General features: G+C 36.5%; 1 protein-coding gene across 1 annotated transcript in view; it reads left to right on the top strand.

Annotated features, from left to right (window-relative positions):
* Window positions 1-18,586, top strand: part of SYNE1 (spectrin repeat containing nuclear envelope protein 1) — a 164,619-nt gene that overhangs the window by 48,620 nt on the left and 97,413 nt on the right. Inside the window, exons 34-57 of the mRNA XM_053461370.1 lie at window positions 312-499; window positions 1,026-1,149; window positions 1,421-1,587; window positions 2,035-2,188; window positions 2,886-3,514; window positions 3,707-3,886; window positions 4,150-4,300; window positions 4,615-4,773; window positions 5,253-5,435; window positions 6,390-6,491; window positions 6,983-7,186; window positions 7,724-7,931; window positions 8,534-8,646; window positions 9,105-9,310; window positions 9,439-9,594; window positions 9,848-10,139; window positions 10,256-10,428; window positions 11,235-11,544; window positions 11,725-11,889; window positions 13,123-13,479; window positions 15,453-15,589; window positions 15,728-15,905; window positions 16,651-16,833; window positions 17,173-17,316. Coding sequence (XP_053317345.1) covers window positions 312-499; window positions 1,026-1,149; window positions 1,421-1,587; window positions 2,035-2,188; window positions 2,886-3,514; window positions 3,707-3,886; window positions 4,150-4,300; window positions 4,615-4,773; window positions 5,253-5,435; window positions 6,390-6,491; window positions 6,983-7,186; window positions 7,724-7,931; window positions 8,534-8,646; window positions 9,105-9,310; window positions 9,439-9,594; window positions 9,848-10,139; window positions 10,256-10,428; window positions 11,235-11,544; window positions 11,725-11,889; window positions 13,123-13,479; window positions 15,453-15,589; window positions 15,728-15,905; window positions 16,651-16,833; window positions 17,173-17,316 — 4,863 coding nt within the window. The remainder of the gene's footprint in view (window positions 1-311; window positions 500-1,025; window positions 1,150-1,420; window positions 1,588-2,034; window positions 2,189-2,885; window positions 3,515-3,706; window positions 3,887-4,149; window positions 4,301-4,614; window positions 4,774-5,252; window positions 5,436-6,389; window positions 6,492-6,982; window positions 7,187-7,723; window positions 7,932-8,533; window positions 8,647-9,104; window positions 9,311-9,438; window positions 9,595-9,847; window positions 10,140-10,255; window positions 10,429-11,234; window positions 11,545-11,724; window positions 11,890-13,122; window positions 13,480-15,452; window positions 15,590-15,727; window positions 15,906-16,650; window positions 16,834-17,172; window positions 17,317-18,586) is intronic.

Below are 18,586 nucleotides of genomic sequence, written 5' to 3'. Positions count from 1 at the left end.
AACAAGCAAACAATATGGAGAATTTGTAGGCATCCCTTAATCTGTGTAAAAGCTATGAAAATAACCAATGTATTTATGTACTGGATCCAACATGCTGAATTATTGTTTGCCTTAGTCAAAATCAGCTTTTCCAGGCAATACTGATTGCCTAAAAAGGCTGATTACATTTTCCACATGAATAGTGCTAGTCTTTTTTTAGGACGGGGGAGGGTATTCCGGATGAAATGACTTGAATTCTGAATTAGAACATGATTCTGAAGTTCATGTTGATATTAAAAATTATCTGTATTGATGTGTCTCCTAATGACCAGGACCTCTGTCGTCATTTGGAATCATTGATGAACAAGATTCATTCTCTGGCTGCTAGTGCCCAAAAACTCACGGAGAAAGATAACGCAATACAGGACACGTTAAGTTTGCAGAAGCGACACGAGGTAGTCTCAGCACAAGCCAAGGAAAGGCTTGTTTTACTGGAGCAACTGCTGGCACAATGGCAGAGGTAAGTGTAGGACTTACAATGAAGACATAATGTTCATGTACTGTGTGTGATTACAAAGCAGACAATTGGTTAAAAGTTGCTATTAGTGGAATGGCTGCCCATATCACAAAAAATCCAGAAGCTATTAACGAATGGAATCATTAGTACATACCAGTCATTAAATAATTCTGTTCTATACGTAAGTGAGGCTCCAAGGCAAATTGTGGTATCAGCATTTTAATAACTAAATTAATATGTCTTTAAAGTACTATTTTGATAAACATGATTATTATCATTATTATCATTATTATGATTTATAGTAAGTATGTGGCTAAATCCATAAAAATTGAGTTACATTTAGCTAAAAAGTCTCATATTTATACATTAATTAAACATTTTCTTGTATGTGGAACTTGCTGCTTTTTCATAATGTATCATTAATGCAGTGCGATTAGATTTTTCTTAAAGTAAATCATTCTCTTTACGTTAAAGGGGCTGATTTGCCATTTAGTGTTTCAAACCGTTTGTTGAATGTTATCATACTCAGGCACGAGAAGGAGCTGTCATCCTTTATGAACTGGATAGAGAGAAACGAAGTTTTGCTCAGCAACAGAGATGACCGCTTTCCAGCAGACAGAGTAAAGCTACAAGTCGAACTGAAGATAATCCAGGTGTGTTACTTTATGAATTATTCCTCAGTGGTTGAGGCATTTACATCTATTATTATTATTATTATTTATTGTTTTATATAGCAAGGTACCGTGTATGTTCTAGTTTGCTGCAATTAACATAAATATTCTGTCTCGCCAAGTCAAATGTTAACTGAATTGTCGTTTTAAGCAGATCTCTTTTATTCACTTAATAGTTTCAAGACACAGAAACAAAAAACCCCAAAAAAGACTAGACTAGGTTTTTTCTTAATATTTAACATTATGTTGTCAGGATGCACTGGCCGAGGTTCAAATACAAGCATCTCGATACACGGAACTGGTGCAGATATCCGAGCACCTGTACACCACCTGTTCTGAAAAGACCGTCGAGGAATTAAAAGAGAAGCTGGAGAAACTGGCTCACAGATGGAATGTTTTACCCCAAAATATTTCAAAAAGGTTGGCGATTGATTTTATTTGTAATTGTTAAACGTTCTGATCTATCAAAACATCCTGGTGATCATGCATTGTGTATAGCGTTTGGCATAAAAATAATAAAAAAAAAATAAGCTTTAACTTATTTTGAATGGGAACTTGCATACTGCCGTGTAATCTTTGCATCCTTATTCAGAATTGGATTCATATTTCACTGGGCCCTAGGCATGGTCCTAGGACTTCCAATGCTAGCCGTGGTATTTAGACATTAGCCAAAGTCAGCGTTCCTTTTGGTAGGGCCACACACTATGGTTCTTGGCTGTCTGATGGTATCCCATGTGTAATTGAATTAATGTCATGTTTTCTGGAAACTGAATGAGTCATTAATATTAGAAACACCATCCGTTGTATTATTTGTATGTTTAATCAGTAAAAGCTTTGGTTGCATGTACATTTATTTCTGTTGCACAGAGCAAACTTTCTGGAGTCAATACTGGAGGAACACCAGAAATTTGATGCCCTGTTACTGCAATTGTCCCTTTGGATTAAGGAATTTCTTAAAGAACTTGTAGATTCTGCTGAGATCAACACTGCTGATCATCAAGCTGCTCAAAACCTAAATACGGTAAACTGTTTGACCTTCTCCAATTGAACCACACTGAAAATATTAAGGTTTTTTTAGCTTCTTTTCGTAATGATACAAAATGAAACAATTTAGTCTTTTTTCATTGGTTTGTGATTTCTGTATACACAAACATGTTAACCAAATGTCACAAAGTGATAATACACCAATGCACAGCATTAATAATTATTAATAAAGGGTTTTACAAGGTCTTTGGGCATACAGAGACAAAATGGAATGTCTTGTACAAACAGCTATTCTAAAAAGCTACTAATGTAATATTCTTAGGTAGAATAATACAATTTAGTACAATGCTTATTACCCCCCCCACACACACACACACACACATTCCCTATTTCTTTTTCATATGTTTTTGTACACATTTTTCATTACTATATATCTATGCCCTGTTCTTTTGCCTATTACCTGCAATCTCATCCAAACCTCAGTTGGCTTTCCAACCAAAGTTACCGGAGCATAATAAATTCTTACAAGCATATCCATAGCGATTAAGGAACTGAGTTCAAAGTCTATAACAGTGACAGTTTTCAACATTCTTCATTTACCTGCTAATAATACAGGGAAAGACTTCATATTGTCATTTTGCAAAAAGGTGCATACCATTAATAAATCACACATGAAGATTATTGTTTGATAAATTGTTCAATATGTTGCTGAGGTTTGTATTTACTTTTAACAGCACAAAGTCACTGAAGTGAAGAAACAAGACCAGGAGATACACAACCTGAAAGGGCAACTTGAAAAGGTGTGCTCCTTCACCAGTTCAGAAGACCAGCCGCTATTAAAAGGACGAGTAGAAGACTGCATCCAGCTGTTTGAGGAAGCAATTCAAATTACTTGTAGACGTCAAGAAGCTCTTTCCAAATTAGGAGAGTTTCTGGACATGCATACAAACTCTTTGACAGTTCTCCATCATTTAAAAGAGGCTGCAGAGACTACTAGTAGTTTGGATAAATCAACATCAGAATCACTTAAGAAAGAGCTCAATGATATTGTTCAAGAAATAGACAACTTAACATCCATGTCCATAACACTCGATGTGGCCCTTTCCAAAGCACAATGTCACTTGAGAAGTGGTGCTCATGTGCAGAGGACTTCATGCAGAGCCTTGGCCGATAACGTAAATTTGGAACTAGAGAGAGTACAAACAGTTCTTGGAAACAAACAGAGTGAAGCAGAGGCACTTGGAGCTCTGTGGAAATCATTCATTGATTGCCGTGATACACTCCTAAAAAGAATAGAGGATATTGAAGAAAAAGCAGACAATGAGCAAATGAATGATCCAATCCTTCAAGCACTTCAGCAAAGGTAATAATAACTAAATCTAAATCGGTATTATGTCATTGATGCCACAAACAACACGCACTACTGGTCTGATAAACCTCAGGTTAATTATAAAGTCTATAAATGTGAATTTTGTTAGGCTCTGTGATGAATATACACATCATTTCTACACTACAGTTGTAGATGGAATGATAGTTTTATTTTGTATAACTACAGGCTTACATTTTTTAATGAACTGGAGGAAGAAATGAACTCTTATGAACACGAAAAGCGTTGGCTGATGGACAAAGCAAAGCAGATAGCGCAAAAAGATTTATCTCGGGCTTCGGAAGCAGACAAAGAGCTGAACGGATTGCTAATTATCTGGGAGGATATGCAAAAACTGATCAGCGAAAGGTAAGGGTCATTCTGTGATGACTTAGGACCCAGTAATTCTCAAGTGTATATTTATTTCACAATGTGTTTGGTAGTTACCTTCAATACTTATCTTAGACTGTCATGGTGAATGACTAGTAGTAGACATTATAGACATCAAGCATATCCTATTCACTGAGAACCATATAATATATCATGTTTTGTTCCAGGTGGTATATATTCTGCTGTGGGTAATTTCAATAATAATTAGCAAGTCATCATGGAATTATGATATTTCATTTCAGCCAAGAACAATGCACGATTCTGATAGATCTCATGAGAGAATACGAGCAACTGAAATCTACTGTAACCAAATTTATTGAAAATGCTGAAAACATGATCACCATCAAGTCAACTTTAAAAGATCAGGAAGACATCCGACGTACTATGGCAAAGGTAAAAATAGCAATCCAAAGTATTTCTGGTGGATGTCTTTATTGTTCTAACTGTTTACGTGAAAATTTCTGAATGGAAGGCCTTCCTTGTCTTATTGTAACAAACAGATCTTCAGAAAACAGCTAGTATTGCCCTTGTATGTATTTGTATAAACTTATCACATCCCCTCTAAGATGCCTTTTTTCTAATGTAAATAAATTCAATTTCCCTAGCCTTTCTTTGTAACTTTTACTTTGATGAGTGTTTTGAGCACGAATTATTGCTTTCTGTGTGTTCCTCGGATGGCTAACCCTAGCATGTCTTGTTCTGTCCAGCATGAATCCGCAAAGGATGACCTTAACGAGAACCAGAAAGTTCTGGATGACTTCACCAACAAAGGGAAGCACTTGCTAGTTGAGCTCAAGAGGATCCATGGCTGTGACACTCGGCCGGTGAAAAAGGATATTGACTACTATATGGATCAGTGGCTTGATGTAAGAGACATGAAGTGTGATTTATAAAATTCAGATATTCTCATATTTACCAAACTATTCAGTTATGTGAGAAAACAATACGTTCTGTTCAATCTGTTCAAAAGAACTTTAGAAGGACATTATATCTATTGTTATAAAGCAATACGTTCAGAGTGGTTTCTTAGGAGTGTTACTTAAATATCACATGACTCCCCTTAATGGATTCCTGTAAATAAAAACATATGTTTTTCCATAGTGTATTGTCTTTAACATTCAGTACATATAAGCGGGGCATAGTTTGCCGAGGGTTAGTCATGGGCCAAACAGGCAGATGGCCAGTTGGTTAAGCTAATATCTACCTGCCTAGCACCCTTAAAAGCAACTCTGGGCCTGAAAATAATGTTGTACAAGACTAGTATGAATTTAGAAAAATATGAATTATTATTTCCATATAATGCTGAATAATTATGCATGTATATCACACCCATCCGATGAAACAGGTGCTGGAGAGAATAGATGATAACTTGGAAAGGCTAAGTGTGAGTCTAGCCTTATGGGAAGATGTCCTGAACATTAATGATGAGATTGATGGGTGGTCCAGCAGCTCCATATCACAGATGAACGAAAATATTACCAGCCTGAATAACAGTCAACAACTTAAAACGTGCCTTGAGGATTTTCAGGTTTGTGATTATGTGACATGAATGCCACCATAAAATATATTTATGACATGTTTACCGAACCAGTTATGTCCATTTCCAATCCTTGAAAGCAAATAATATTTTTTTCATAACTGGAGAAACTCCTTGTGAAGTGACCAATCTTTTTGGACTGATTTGTTTATTATATCTTTTTGGACAATTCAAGTGCGCAGAATGCATATATAAATCACCAATTCATATTCAATTCAATTTAGTATAAATGACAAAGCATTGTGAACTAGAGATATTTGTGCTTTCATTTCTGATCTAATGTGATTCTGTTTTGTTTTTCCTTTTTCCATGGTTTGTTTTATCCTTTTTTGGGGTATTTTTTGGTGTGGGATGGGTTGGGTTAAAAGAGGGGAACTCACTTGGTGGTTTATCTGTTGATTATGGTGAGGGTTGAGGGAATTAAGACTGCATTTATACATGTAATTATTTTTTTTTGGAGTTTGCTGACAATTGGGTCTATTTGGTTACCATTGCCAGAAAAACTTGGAGAAAATGGAACATTAACTAAGAATAATATTTTTCCAAGGGCTAAATGACTTCAAGTGCTATTCAATTACAGCTTCATTAGTTTGAATGGGTTAAAATGTGGAAATTGAGAATACATATGTGACCATACATATGTTAATGGTCAAATGTAAAACTCAGTGGCGGTTCTGAAAGTTTTCTCTTGCTACTATAAATAGCTAGAAAAACAATTATTATTTCATCTAGGCTTACATCAGTTACTTAATTGTCTTTGGGATTATAATACATTTATTAGCACCATATACCCTGTCCACAGACTAAATCTTTATTATGTAAGCACTGCAAAAAAAATGGAATTGTGGTTTGGCCTGAAATCCTAAAAAACGTTCTAAGGTACTGGGCAACCTGTTCTCTGTTCTTACACTTCATTCTCAATTATGTCTTTGGATTTTCACGCAGATTGAAGTAACTAACAAAGGCCAGAAGCTGGAAGAATTTCATTCAAAGGTTTATGAGCTCAAAGAACTGACAAAAAGTCAGGAACCTCCTACAGAACTTCAGGTAAAAGATGTTTATGTGTGTTGTTTAAAAACCACCAAAATGCTGATTTAACCCCTTAATGACAAAGCCCGTACATGTACAGGCTCAAAATGCATTGTTTTCAATGGGTTTAGGGACCGCCCATTGTCCATAAGGGGTTAATGTGAAAGTGTCCATATGTTACATGCCTGTTTGTAGGATCTGGAAGTCTCTGCACTGATCAATTATGCAATTCTTAACATAAATCTATATTTGCTTGTAAATCAGAATATTTCTTAGCATTTGTTATCATAGTCACTATTTTATAAAATACTATGTTAAATACACAAGTTAATAGCAATTAATAATGTTGTTGTTAAAAATTGTATTTCAGAATATATAAGCCACACCAACTTTTATTTCTTCGAGTAATGAATACAATTGATTATGGACTTGGATAACAGTCTTGGTTTTTTTCAGCAGTTTTGACATACAAGAAACAAACAAATTTTGATAACTGTGTTTTGCCGTAGTTCATGGAAGCGGATTTAAGACAAAAACTAGAACATGCTAAGGAGCTGTCGCAAGTGGTCAAAGGAACCTTGAAGGACTTTAATGCACAGAAAATTCAGCTGGAAACCTTTATTCATCAAATGACAGACTGGTTGAGTAAAGTTGAAGAATCAGTCTTGAAATATTCAAGTAGTCAGGACCCTGAAGACTTGAACAGATTAAAGGTAAATAATAATTTATCATTGGTAACATTTAAGTGCATCTAATTTTCTGGGACGTGGCCAGGACTGCACACTGACGTCAGCGGGCGGTCCCGCTGATGTCCCGCTGATGTCGGTGGGCGGTCCCGCTGATTTTTTTTTGGGGGGGGGCGGTCCCGCTGAAATACCCCATTTAAAGGAAAATGGGACGGGGAGTGGGGCGTGTCAAGACCTCGCTCCCGAGTCCCGGAGGATTTGGGTCTTGACCCGGAGAACCAGAGGAGCAGCGCTTACCCGGCAATCTCGGCAATGGGTCATACCGGAGTTCCCAGGTATGCTTATCGGTTGTTCAAGCATTAAAATGCAGATAGTGGAGGGTGCAGGATGTGTTTCTACAAGGTAAAATAATACAAATTAGAGTACTTTAACATGAATTCATTGTTGGTGTGATTATTTGTTGGTAACTCAAGACACAACTGGACACAAGGATAGATCGGCACGACTGATACAGATAATGATATAGAGTTGTGATCACATATACCATTTTCATTTCAACTACAGGAAATCCAGAAAGAACTTCAAGGCCAGCAAGCCAGCATTAACTCTTCTCAAGAGAATCTCAACAGCCTTTGCCGCAAGTATCGTTCCACAGAGCTGGAGGCCATTGGAGGATCTGTGACTGCCCTCATAAAGAAATATGAGACTGTCAACCAGCTGTGCATTAAAACACAAGCCGCTCTTCAGGACACACTAGAAAAATGCTTTAATGGTTGGTATCTTTTATGTAACATTTGGTAATGTACGGTATGGTACGCCAGGAGACCCACATAGTGCTTCTATCTTATTGTACATATACTGAGGGCCAGACACTTTTCTACTAGACTATAGTACATAGGCCTCATATGATAACATAAAAGGATATGTCTCTCATGATATAATTAAATGTGCAGGTGTAGGTGTTTCAACACCATGTGCTCCTTATAGTTAGTGAGGTCCTCCTTTATGTTATCAAAATCATGGAAGTATTTAAAAAAAAGGATGTGTCCTGCAAGTGGAACTCCAGAATGTGTGTAAATGAATGTGCATGACCTCAATAGCGACCCAAACCCTAAGTATTACAAGAGATTTGCCTCAAAAGGTAAGCCCATAAGGACTACTGCCATTCATTCTTCATTACAGACTTACACTATGAAAGAAGTAACTTGCGGCTTGAAGCAAGACATTCTAGCTGGTATAATGCCAGAAATCCAGGGTTCATGGACTACTCATACGATAAACAAATTTTAAACCTGCAAAGTCATTAACACACACAGCATCAGCACAAAGAAATAATTGTTCTTGTTTTTATCTCCTTGTTTAAAATGTATAAAGATGCCATGCGTCACTTTGAGGAATGGTTTGAGAAAGTAAAACAAGATATCAGAGAGGCTTCTGACTGGTCTGGAGACAGCAAAACCTTGGAAGGGAAAATACAACATTTACAGGTATCTGATAAATATATCTATTTGCATAGTGTTGATAAAATATGTTTAAATGTCCTCTCGCTGCTTGAGCTGGGACCAGATCCAGTACTTGCTCCAAATCTGTCTAATATCTATTCTACTTTTAAAGTGGGTGGCAAGGTCTTGGGCAGAGACTGCAAAGGGGTTACAGAATAATGTTAAACGTGTGAAACAGACATTTAGGATTATGGGAGAGGCAGGAGATTTATGAAACAAAGTTGGTTGGTTTGGAGAGCTGGAGGGCAGTGGTATGGGAATGGAGCATTAGTTTGTAATGCATCTTCAGGTAAATGTGACTTCATCCACAGAAGGTGTAAATAGACCACCTCTTTATCACAATCAGAACTGTTTACACTATGAAGGATAATAGTGAAATTATTTTGCACTCTACATTTGTTATTTGATGTTTATTTGAGACTCTTTCTATGTGTATTCTATAGGGTATACTTGATTCAATCAATGAAGGTCAAAGCAAATTAGACACTGCCTCCGAGGAAGGAGAAAGGCTGTACTTCTGTTTGCCAAAACCAGCTGTGATTAATATCCAAGAGCAGATATCAAAGGCTGAGAAAGATTTTCAGGACTTCAAGAAACAGTGTCTCAAGGATAAGCAAGTACTTGAAGACTATGTCTCTGAACTCGGAAGGTGGGTCATTTTGTAAATTTACAATACACATAATAGATAATTTGCAAATTATTGTTGTTGCGTTACATGAGAAATTACAAAATGAAATCGTATGCACATGAGTGTTTCAAGATTCAAATTACTTTCAGCTTCGAAGATCAGCATAAGAAATTAAGCTTGTGGCTGCATGACCTGGAAGAACAGATACGAACAGAAACATTTGGGGAAAGCAAGCAACACATTCCTGAAAAGAAGACAGAAATGCATAAAGTAGAGATGTTTTTGGAAGAACTTTTTGCTGCAAGGTAAATATATTTTTTGACAGCTAGGACACCTAGAATACAAGACAGAGAGTGGATTATCTATTAAAGCATTTCCCAGTGGGCTGTGAGACGATAGGATATCTTATTTCAGCTGTAATTTATTAATTTTTATATATCCCTTGAGCTGGTGTCTCAGAATATCCATTGGGGTAGTGTTGGGCTTTGTTTTGCCCCTGAACTTTTAGTTTGCCCCAAGCTCTGTATATATATATATATTTTTTTTTTTTTGTTACAGAGAATCATTTGAGAAACTGTCGCAGCGAGCCCAAGCTCTAAATGAAGATGGACGAGGAGATGGTCAGGAAGTGCGCTTATCATCTCAGCTTCTTACAAACTATCAACATTTACTTAAAGTTACGAAAGAAAAGCTAAGGGTCTGCCAGGTGGCCCTCCAAGAACACCAGATTTTTGAAGAGGCTTTGCAGACAACGTGGTCTTGGTTGAAAGATATGCAGGATAGACTAGCTACCACTGAAAGTACAGTGGGCAGCAGAAGCACCCTGGAGAAACGCCTGCTGCAAGTTCAGGTAACATAAACTAAATAAAATGAATCACTTGCTATCATGTGTTTCATATTCCAGACAATAATACAATGTGTGTGAAGTTTTGATTTAGGTAGATAGAATGTTTTTTGTGTTTGTAGGAGATGCTTCTTGTAAAAGGAGAAGGTGAAGTGAAGTTAAACCTAGCCATCGGTAAAGGTGAACAAGCTCTTAAGAGCAGCAACAAAGACGGCCAGTTGGTTATACAAATGCAACTTCAAACATTGAAGGACGTATGGGGAACGGTCAACAACACAGCAACCAGATGTTTAAGGTTAGTTTACCAATTCACTAAATTTGAAGTGTGTAAATGGAAACTATCAGAAAATAAAGTCTGATTTAAGTTACTGTGCATGCAATCTTTATGAACCTAAGTATACATAACCGAACCCTGGTGTCTTCTTTGTTTTTTCCCCTGCAACATCTGCCCCTAGTTATCAGTTCCTTGACACACATAAAAAAATTGATGGGTCACTAAAAAATTGAGCTCCATTATTCAGTCTCAGCTACCCTGGGACACATACTAAAGATTCAGGTGCTGTAGTTGCGGTGATTTCCATCCTGCCAGGGCAAAGGCATTGTGCATGACCTTAGCATGCTTCTAGTGGTTGTGAACCATGGAAGTAAATGGATGCCTCTTTAATACTTTTTTCCTTAAGTTCATGGTGGCTCCTTTATTACTGTTCTAGTGCATGAAAGCCATTAATGGATAAAATAGGCATCATGTGATCCTCCAGCTGTCATTTAAGTGACCAAATGTTAAAATCAAAAAGACAAAAAGTTGATCTCTTTATATATATATATATATATATATATATATATATATATATGTATATATTATACACGGTAACTGTGCATGTTTTTTATGTGTATAACAAATGTTACCAGGTAATTAGAGACATTTGCTTGCCATGGACACAAGGAGCCCACTTTTGTAATAATAAAGGCCTTACTCATCTTCATCCAACCCAACAAAGAGCTTATAATGGTCAACTTTACATTAAGAATGGGGTTTTTTGTATCTTATCAATATACACTATACAGAAATATAGTACACTTAGTGTTATGTTATATCCACAGTGGTTTGGAGGCTGTCCTTGACCAATGGAATGAACACCTAGAGAGGAAAAATCAGATGGAACAATGGCTGGAATCCGTGGACAACAAACTGGAACAACCCATTCAGCCACAGAACGGCCTAAAAGAAAAATTTACACTACTTGATCACATACAGGCAGTCTTATCGGATGTAGAGGATCATGCCACAACCCTACACCACCTTATAGAAAAGGAAAAAGAATTATATCAGAAAACAGAAGACCCTTCTTTCTCTGAAGATGCCCAGAATGACCTAAGAACTCATTTTAACGACATCATGACGGTTGCAAAAGTAATGATCCCTTACTTTTTGTTGATATTTATTCTATTATTATTAAAAATAATAATTCTAGGTGTATTAAGGAGTCCTGCAAAGAAACAGACCTTATGCGTATCTCCAATTCTATATGTTATATTTAATGCCGTATACTTAAACATTTTGTTTACACCACATTATATTTTATTCCTGAAGGAGAAAATCAGAAAAGTAGAAGACATCGTGAAGGACCACCTTCTGTACCTTGATGCCGTTCACGAGTTCACAGATTGGCTGCAGTCAGCAAAAGAAGAACTTCATCGCTGGTCTGACACAGCAGGAGATGCACCTGCCATTCAAAAAAAGTTGACCAAAACTAAGGTTATTAAAGGAAGAAATACTGGCTGGGATTGTGTCGTGTTTTTCAAGGAAAATTGTACATAAACAAATTTTCAGCCTTCTCATTACATAATCCAAAACATAATTGATACCATATAAATCCCTATATATTAATAAAAAATATGCAGATCATCCCAAAAAAGGCAGTGTATTTATTATTCAAAATCCAAACATAACTTTTAAACCATCCCAAAGTAAGGGATTTCTCTTCTAGGATTGTTTCCAAAATATAACTCATAAATCTAAAAGTATACACAGTAATCCAGTGTAACACCGAAAGTGTCTAAAATGCTTAAACTGTGTAATTTAAAATTTAAAAAATAGTTCAATTGAATGATACGGGCTACAATAAGGCTTTTATTGTTTCAAAAATTATCGGGCGCATTTGTTACTAGTCGTGAAATTCATCTTCCTCTCAGAGATTAATGCCTTACAAAAAAAACATATCAGAACAAAATGAAAGATCAAACACAATGGATTTATTTCCCGCTTAATTTCTCAGTCACAGTTAAACTAAATATATACTTCTTTATATATACGTCTTTCAGTATCTTGGACGCTTGTATACTGTTTTTAAGTAATTAATTAATAAGAGTAAATATCACAGTTTACTGTTCTGCTAAAACTTTTATATGCCCACAGTGATCTATTATAAAAGGTAGATAGCTCCCAAGAACCTTTTCTTAATTATATTTAATTATATAATAACAAGTATTGTTATGCAGTAATACAACGTGTGTCTACATTGCTATCATGTTGCTATTATTAGAATACTCTCATAATTGGAATTTTGGCCACAACCCGGAAATCTTTTAAGTTTCAGGTAAAGTAAAAAAAATGCATATTATGCTAGATAAAACTACTACTAATAACAGTATCAATAATAAAGAAGGATTTACGCCCCAAAAAAATTGTGTATCAACTTCGTGCAAAATGGTATATACCATATAAAAACACAGAAAACTGTAGAAGTTTCAACAAATATTTTTCTTTAATTCATGATTTCACTTTAAATAGTACTTTGTTGATGTAAAAAATAGCATATTCAGTGTAAAAATGCCTTTCCAGCTGTTTGCCTTTTGCTAAGAATAGTATATTCTTAGCAAAACTAAGTTCTAACTTTGAGATCACCCTTGCAACAGTTGTAACTGTTCACGTCTACGCAAAGGCCCAAAACAACTTTGGTTGCTATAGAAATGAATTTTTCCATTGCAGGAGCTGATAGATTCCAGACAGACTGGAGCTGAACGTCTTAACAGAATTGAAACTCTGGCTCCGATAGTAAAGAAGAACACGGCTGCTGGTGGATGTGAGCAAATGGACACAGAGATCCACGGCCTTCGGGCCGACTGGAAGCAGTGGGAGGACAATGTGACCCAAAGCCAGAGCTCTTTGGAGACTCTTTTGAGCCAAATGGCCATTTCGGAACAAGAATTCACTGCCCAGGTCTCCAAACTGGAAGAAGCTATTGAGGATTTTGGTGTGTTTCTAGAAAAATGGGCACAGAAGCTGATACAATGTGAAGGCAAGAACACAGACAAGGAAATAGCGGAACATTGGCACCGACAGAAGGTAACATCAAAATCCCTTCTGTTGTTTTTTTCCCACATGGTAGCTAATGTGGAAAAATCCATCTCGCAACATAAATAAACAAATATAAATAGAAAGAAAGAGGGAACGAAAGAAAAAAGATAGATAGATAGACAGATAGATAGATGACCGCTTTAATTCCAGAGCACAGAGAAGATGCATTATAAAATGCTCAAACCAAGGCTCCATCTCTGCCATAGAATAGCCCAATTTAAAGAAGTACTAGGCAGGTATCAGGTTTTCCAACACGCTGCACATGTTGGATGAGAGTTGGGCCTCACTGTGCTACTCGTAGCTTTGTCATTTAATTTTCTAAGGCCTCCAGACTAACAGGGCCACAGATGTCCTCTGAGGACAGGCTAAACAGATGGTCCTTTTAAATAGGGATTTATAAAAAAGACATCATCCAGTGCAGCAATGTATTGAATGTAATCCTGATTAAAGGAGTTTTCCAGTCTCCCTACCTGATGACTGTCATACATGTATCGTAGACGCAAGATGCGGATTTCACTTGCTCACTTAACTCCATGGGAGAGAAATAACATGATAGGAGGCTATCCTCACTTTGGGAACCTCCACTCCAGCCATATACTCTTAGGCCTGAGAGCAGAAGTATTTAGTAGAGCTCTTTCAATGCCTTTGGAGTGAGTTAAGCATGGATTTACACTGCCATTCTTAGCACACAAGAGCACAACGGGTTGGTATGGCGGCTTCAATATAAGATCGTTGAGAAAGAAATCTGAATTCCTTAGATTATACTACAAGTGCTATGTACTGAAATGAAAGAACCCTTAATATGGTGTGGAAATGGAGGTCTTTTATAATACATTATATAATATGTTAATTCTGTAATCCATTAAGTGGGGTTACTATAGTACTCTGCAGTAATCTTAACTGTTCTGCTTTGTCATGTGTCCTTATTCCCCCTCTCTAAAAGTATCATTTTACATCATATCAATTGTATTAAGTTAACATGTTAGGTTTGATGCCTAAACCGAAGGCTGGTGTTTTGAAAAGTATTGTCAAAGCCGCTGGCTTTGTACTGTAGCTGCAGTGATATTACTACATTTTTATTGACTACATCAAACAGCTCAGTTTAGAACATGTAAGCAATGATTCATCCTGAAACAGAGCGTTTTTAATCATAGCAGAATGAAAAACAAGACTTTGATGCCAATATAAATTTAGAAACACATTTACACGAGTTATATGTGCATGTTTTACCATTTTAGAGTGTTTCATATTTATTTTGCAATATATATATATATATATATTTATAGATATATATACATATATATATATATATATATATATACTTAGCTGTTAATATAGAAAACCATGAAATGTCTAGCTGTGTAACATAACTGCAAAAAGGGTTTTCTAATGAACAATTAGATTTTCAAACTTGAATTAGATGGTTGCCGATAAAGGGCCTCTGATGACTATAAAAATCACCCCTTTCCTGCTACAATTGTCATTTGCAACTTTAACAACTTCTACACTGTATTTCGGATCCATTTCATGTTATTTTAATGGTAAATATATTTCCATGCCCGATGCCAACAGATGGCCGCTGGCTACTAGCGAACCTATGCAAGTATTCCTATGCACTAGTGGCCACAAGTTGATGTAGGAAGTAATGCATTCTCTATTAACTTGAGATGACCCCATCCTCCAACCACTTAGTGCCATGGGTGTAATAGTTTTGGGGATGTTTGGTTCTTACTGTTAATCTTATGGAATATAAGAATGCCTTAGGCAGGGGAAGTATTATCGAATCCGTTCCGTAAAGTTCTCTCCCTTTTCGTCAGCAACCCTTACAAAGCTTACCCAAACCAATCAGCAACTTAACAGAGTAGGGATCATATAAAGCAATGATTTTCGGCCCGTTTGTTGTAAATGATGAAATTAAGTTGTAACGAATAAACAAAGTAATATGTATTTTCTAATTGTAGGATGTCTTAAATGCTCTCACTGAGGCTGAACATATCACAGATGACATAAAGGCACAACTGAATGACCTCTGCAGGTTTTCCAAGGATTTGAGCGTATACTCAGTTAAAGTGTCAGCATTAATTAAGGAGTACAACAGGTACAGTATAATGTTGGAATAAGTGACCTTTTCTTTTACTTTCTATGTGTATCTAAGTTATGCAGCCACTGTGTTATTACCGACCGTTTGTAAATCTGTTTATTTAATTAATAATTGTAAACTATATTTTTTTCCTAGTCTTTGTTTGCAAGCATCTAAAGGCTGTCAAAACAAAGAGCAGACCTTGCAGCAGCTGTTCCGGACAGCTTTCCGAGACTTCCAGCAGTGGCTGGTGAATGCTAAGGTTACAACAGCAAAGTGCTTTGATGTTCCTTCAAGCATTGCTGAAGTTTCAGCCAGTGTTCAGAAAATACAGGTAACAAGAGACTAAAATAATACATATAATATAATATAATATAAACTTCATACATTGGCATATGCATAATGACATTTTTGTGTAGAGAAGTGTAAATGAGAATTCCTAAATGCAGCTAGAATGGAATTATTGGCTTTGCTTTGGTGAGTGGCAGGAGCACCCGACTTTTTAGAAAGCAGAACACAAAATTTTACTTTTTTGTATTGATAACACCTTGAGGGTTGAAAATGGGTCTGGAATCTTGGTCTGAAAGCATCACATTGAGATGTCTGCACTTAAGCTGGGCTTCCCCAAAGACTGTGGCCCTCAAAGCCTGAAGTTGTGCATCACTGGAGGAAGTCTTTGTTCTTGGTTGAGCTGCATTTGAACAGGTTTTGTTTCTACTGCAATAGATCACATTCCAGATTATCCTCAGTCTTGCACATCCCTACAATGTAGTAATCGAGTCTTCTCTTTTGTTTTAATGAGCCCCATAAACATATGTATTTTATTCTTTTATTCTAATTTTGTGCTATATGTGAGACCTAACATTTCATGGTTTAGTGGATACGCTCTTCTGTGGAACTGTGAAATGCTTATTAAACTATATTGAGCTTTTGGTGAAAGATATATAATATACAGTATATATATATATATATATATATATATATATATATATGTTTTATATTATTATATTATACTGTTTTTTTCTCCAATGCGAATTGGATTCCTTCATTTTACTGAAAATCTGTTGTCTTCTTATTAGGAATGCCTATCAGAAAGTGACAGCGGACAGCGGAAATTACAGACAGTGACTTCTAGAGGTGAACTTCTGTGCGGTATTGTGCCAGAGGAGAAAATTAAAACCGTCCAACAAAAGGTCCAGACAGCAAAGGATGATTGGAGGGGATTCATTTCATCTCTGCATCAAAAAGAAACAGCATTAGAGGTAATTTCCTTTAAAAGCATGGGCTCATTGTCTGACACAGACGTAGGTTTAGATTTACTGATACCCCGCTTCTCTAAACACAGCGTCTAAGAAAGCCTGGAGAATCAAGTAACAATAAGTCATGATAGACAGACACAAATATTATTGGGCACATTGGAGATTCCATTCCACCTTGGGCTCAGCTAATACATATATATATATATATATATATATATATATATATATATATAGTTTGCAGAGCTGGGGGAGTTAATAAAAAGTGTTTACCTGTGTAAGTGATGGGGGGGCATTGGTAAGTACTATACCTGGTTCATAACCTCTGTTTTGTGAATGTCGCAGAACTTGATGGTCCAAATGAAAGACTTTGAAGCAAGTGCAAAGCCAGTTCAGGAATGGCTAAGCAATACTGAAAAGATAGTGCAAGACAGCAACAACCGTCTCCACGACTTGTCTTCTAAAAGGAAAGAGCAGCAGAAACTACAGGTAAATGTTGTTTGAGAGACTATCAATATTGTAGGTTGTCATATAATTTATTAGTAAAATTGCACTTCAATCAGTGAGGATAAAAGCCAGCATCAACTTCCCACCTGGGACCCAACAGCTTCTTATACAGCATACAGAAGATATACAGAGTTGCAGATGGACACAGACCTCCATGTAAACTACTAAACACTCCCAGTCCACCCTACTGATGTGAGAAGAGCAACCTGTGGCCCAGCAGCTAACGTCATACTGTAATCATGGGGGGCTCTACCAAAAAAGGGGTTGCTCCATGAACAATATCACTATAGTGCAATGTTATAGACCCTTAAAGCAAATTACATGGTTTATTGAGCTGGCCATCATGCAATATGTGTCTTGTGGTTATTTGCCGACAAAAAAACAGTATTGTGCTCTACATAATATCATTATGTTCTGTTTGCTCTTCATTGATCTTCTGGTCTATGTTGCGATTGCATTTGCTTCGGCTTATATACTAGGTCACTTAATCTACAATTAGAGCACAGGTAACACAATTATGACAGCCCTGTATCCAACTAAAATGGTATTTATTAATATAGGAAATCCATGCAAAACAAACTCTTATGTGCTTAAAAATATTCACATTTAGTGACCTATTATAATATTTATAATTTTCTTGTATGAAATCAAAGTGGACTTGGTGTGGCAGGGCAGTAAAATTCATCTGAGACTGATCTGAGTTTGATGACATATCTAAAGGGTGTGAAGCTTTGAATGCAGAGCTATTGGCATTGAGCTATAAACCGTCAATCCTTTGAGCTGTCTTTGTTTGTGTGCATTGTATATGAGTGTATTTGCCTGTGTGTCCCATGTTTTCTTTCATTCAGTGTGCTTTTGTCGTTATGGTAGAAACATATAATACTCCAGCAGCCCTCTCTTTGTATATCTGTACATCTCTAGACATTGATATTGTTACCTTATGTCTCTAAAAAGCGAGAGTTCAGTGAGATCTCACCGTGTTTCTGCTTAACGTTCGTCTGTGGAAGAAATTCAATATGGCAGCCTCCAGCTGTTACCATGATGCCATCAAAACTGATGGATCCCTCTTAAAGTTTTTATTAAACTCCAGTTCAGGTGTATTTCATAACAAAACCACATGGGAAATATGGTACCAGAGTTAAACTGAGGCGTATACCAATCTCACATCAAATACAAATTCAAATGGCTTTTTAAAAAAATTTTTAATCCATTCCGTATCAGGCATACATTTTGGAATGGTAGACTGTTGCGA

The sequence above is a fragment of the Spea bombifrons genome, chromosome 3, assembly GCF_027358695.1.
Source record: "Spea bombifrons isolate aSpeBom1 chromosome 3, aSpeBom1.2.pri, whole genome shotgun sequence".
In the NCBI taxonomy this organism is placed as follows: domain Eukaryota; kingdom Metazoa; phylum Chordata; class Amphibia; order Anura; family Pelobatidae; genus Spea; species Spea bombifrons.
The sequence above is the reverse complement of the archived record's forward strand: the minus strand, read 5'-3'. Positions and strand labels throughout refer to the sequence as shown.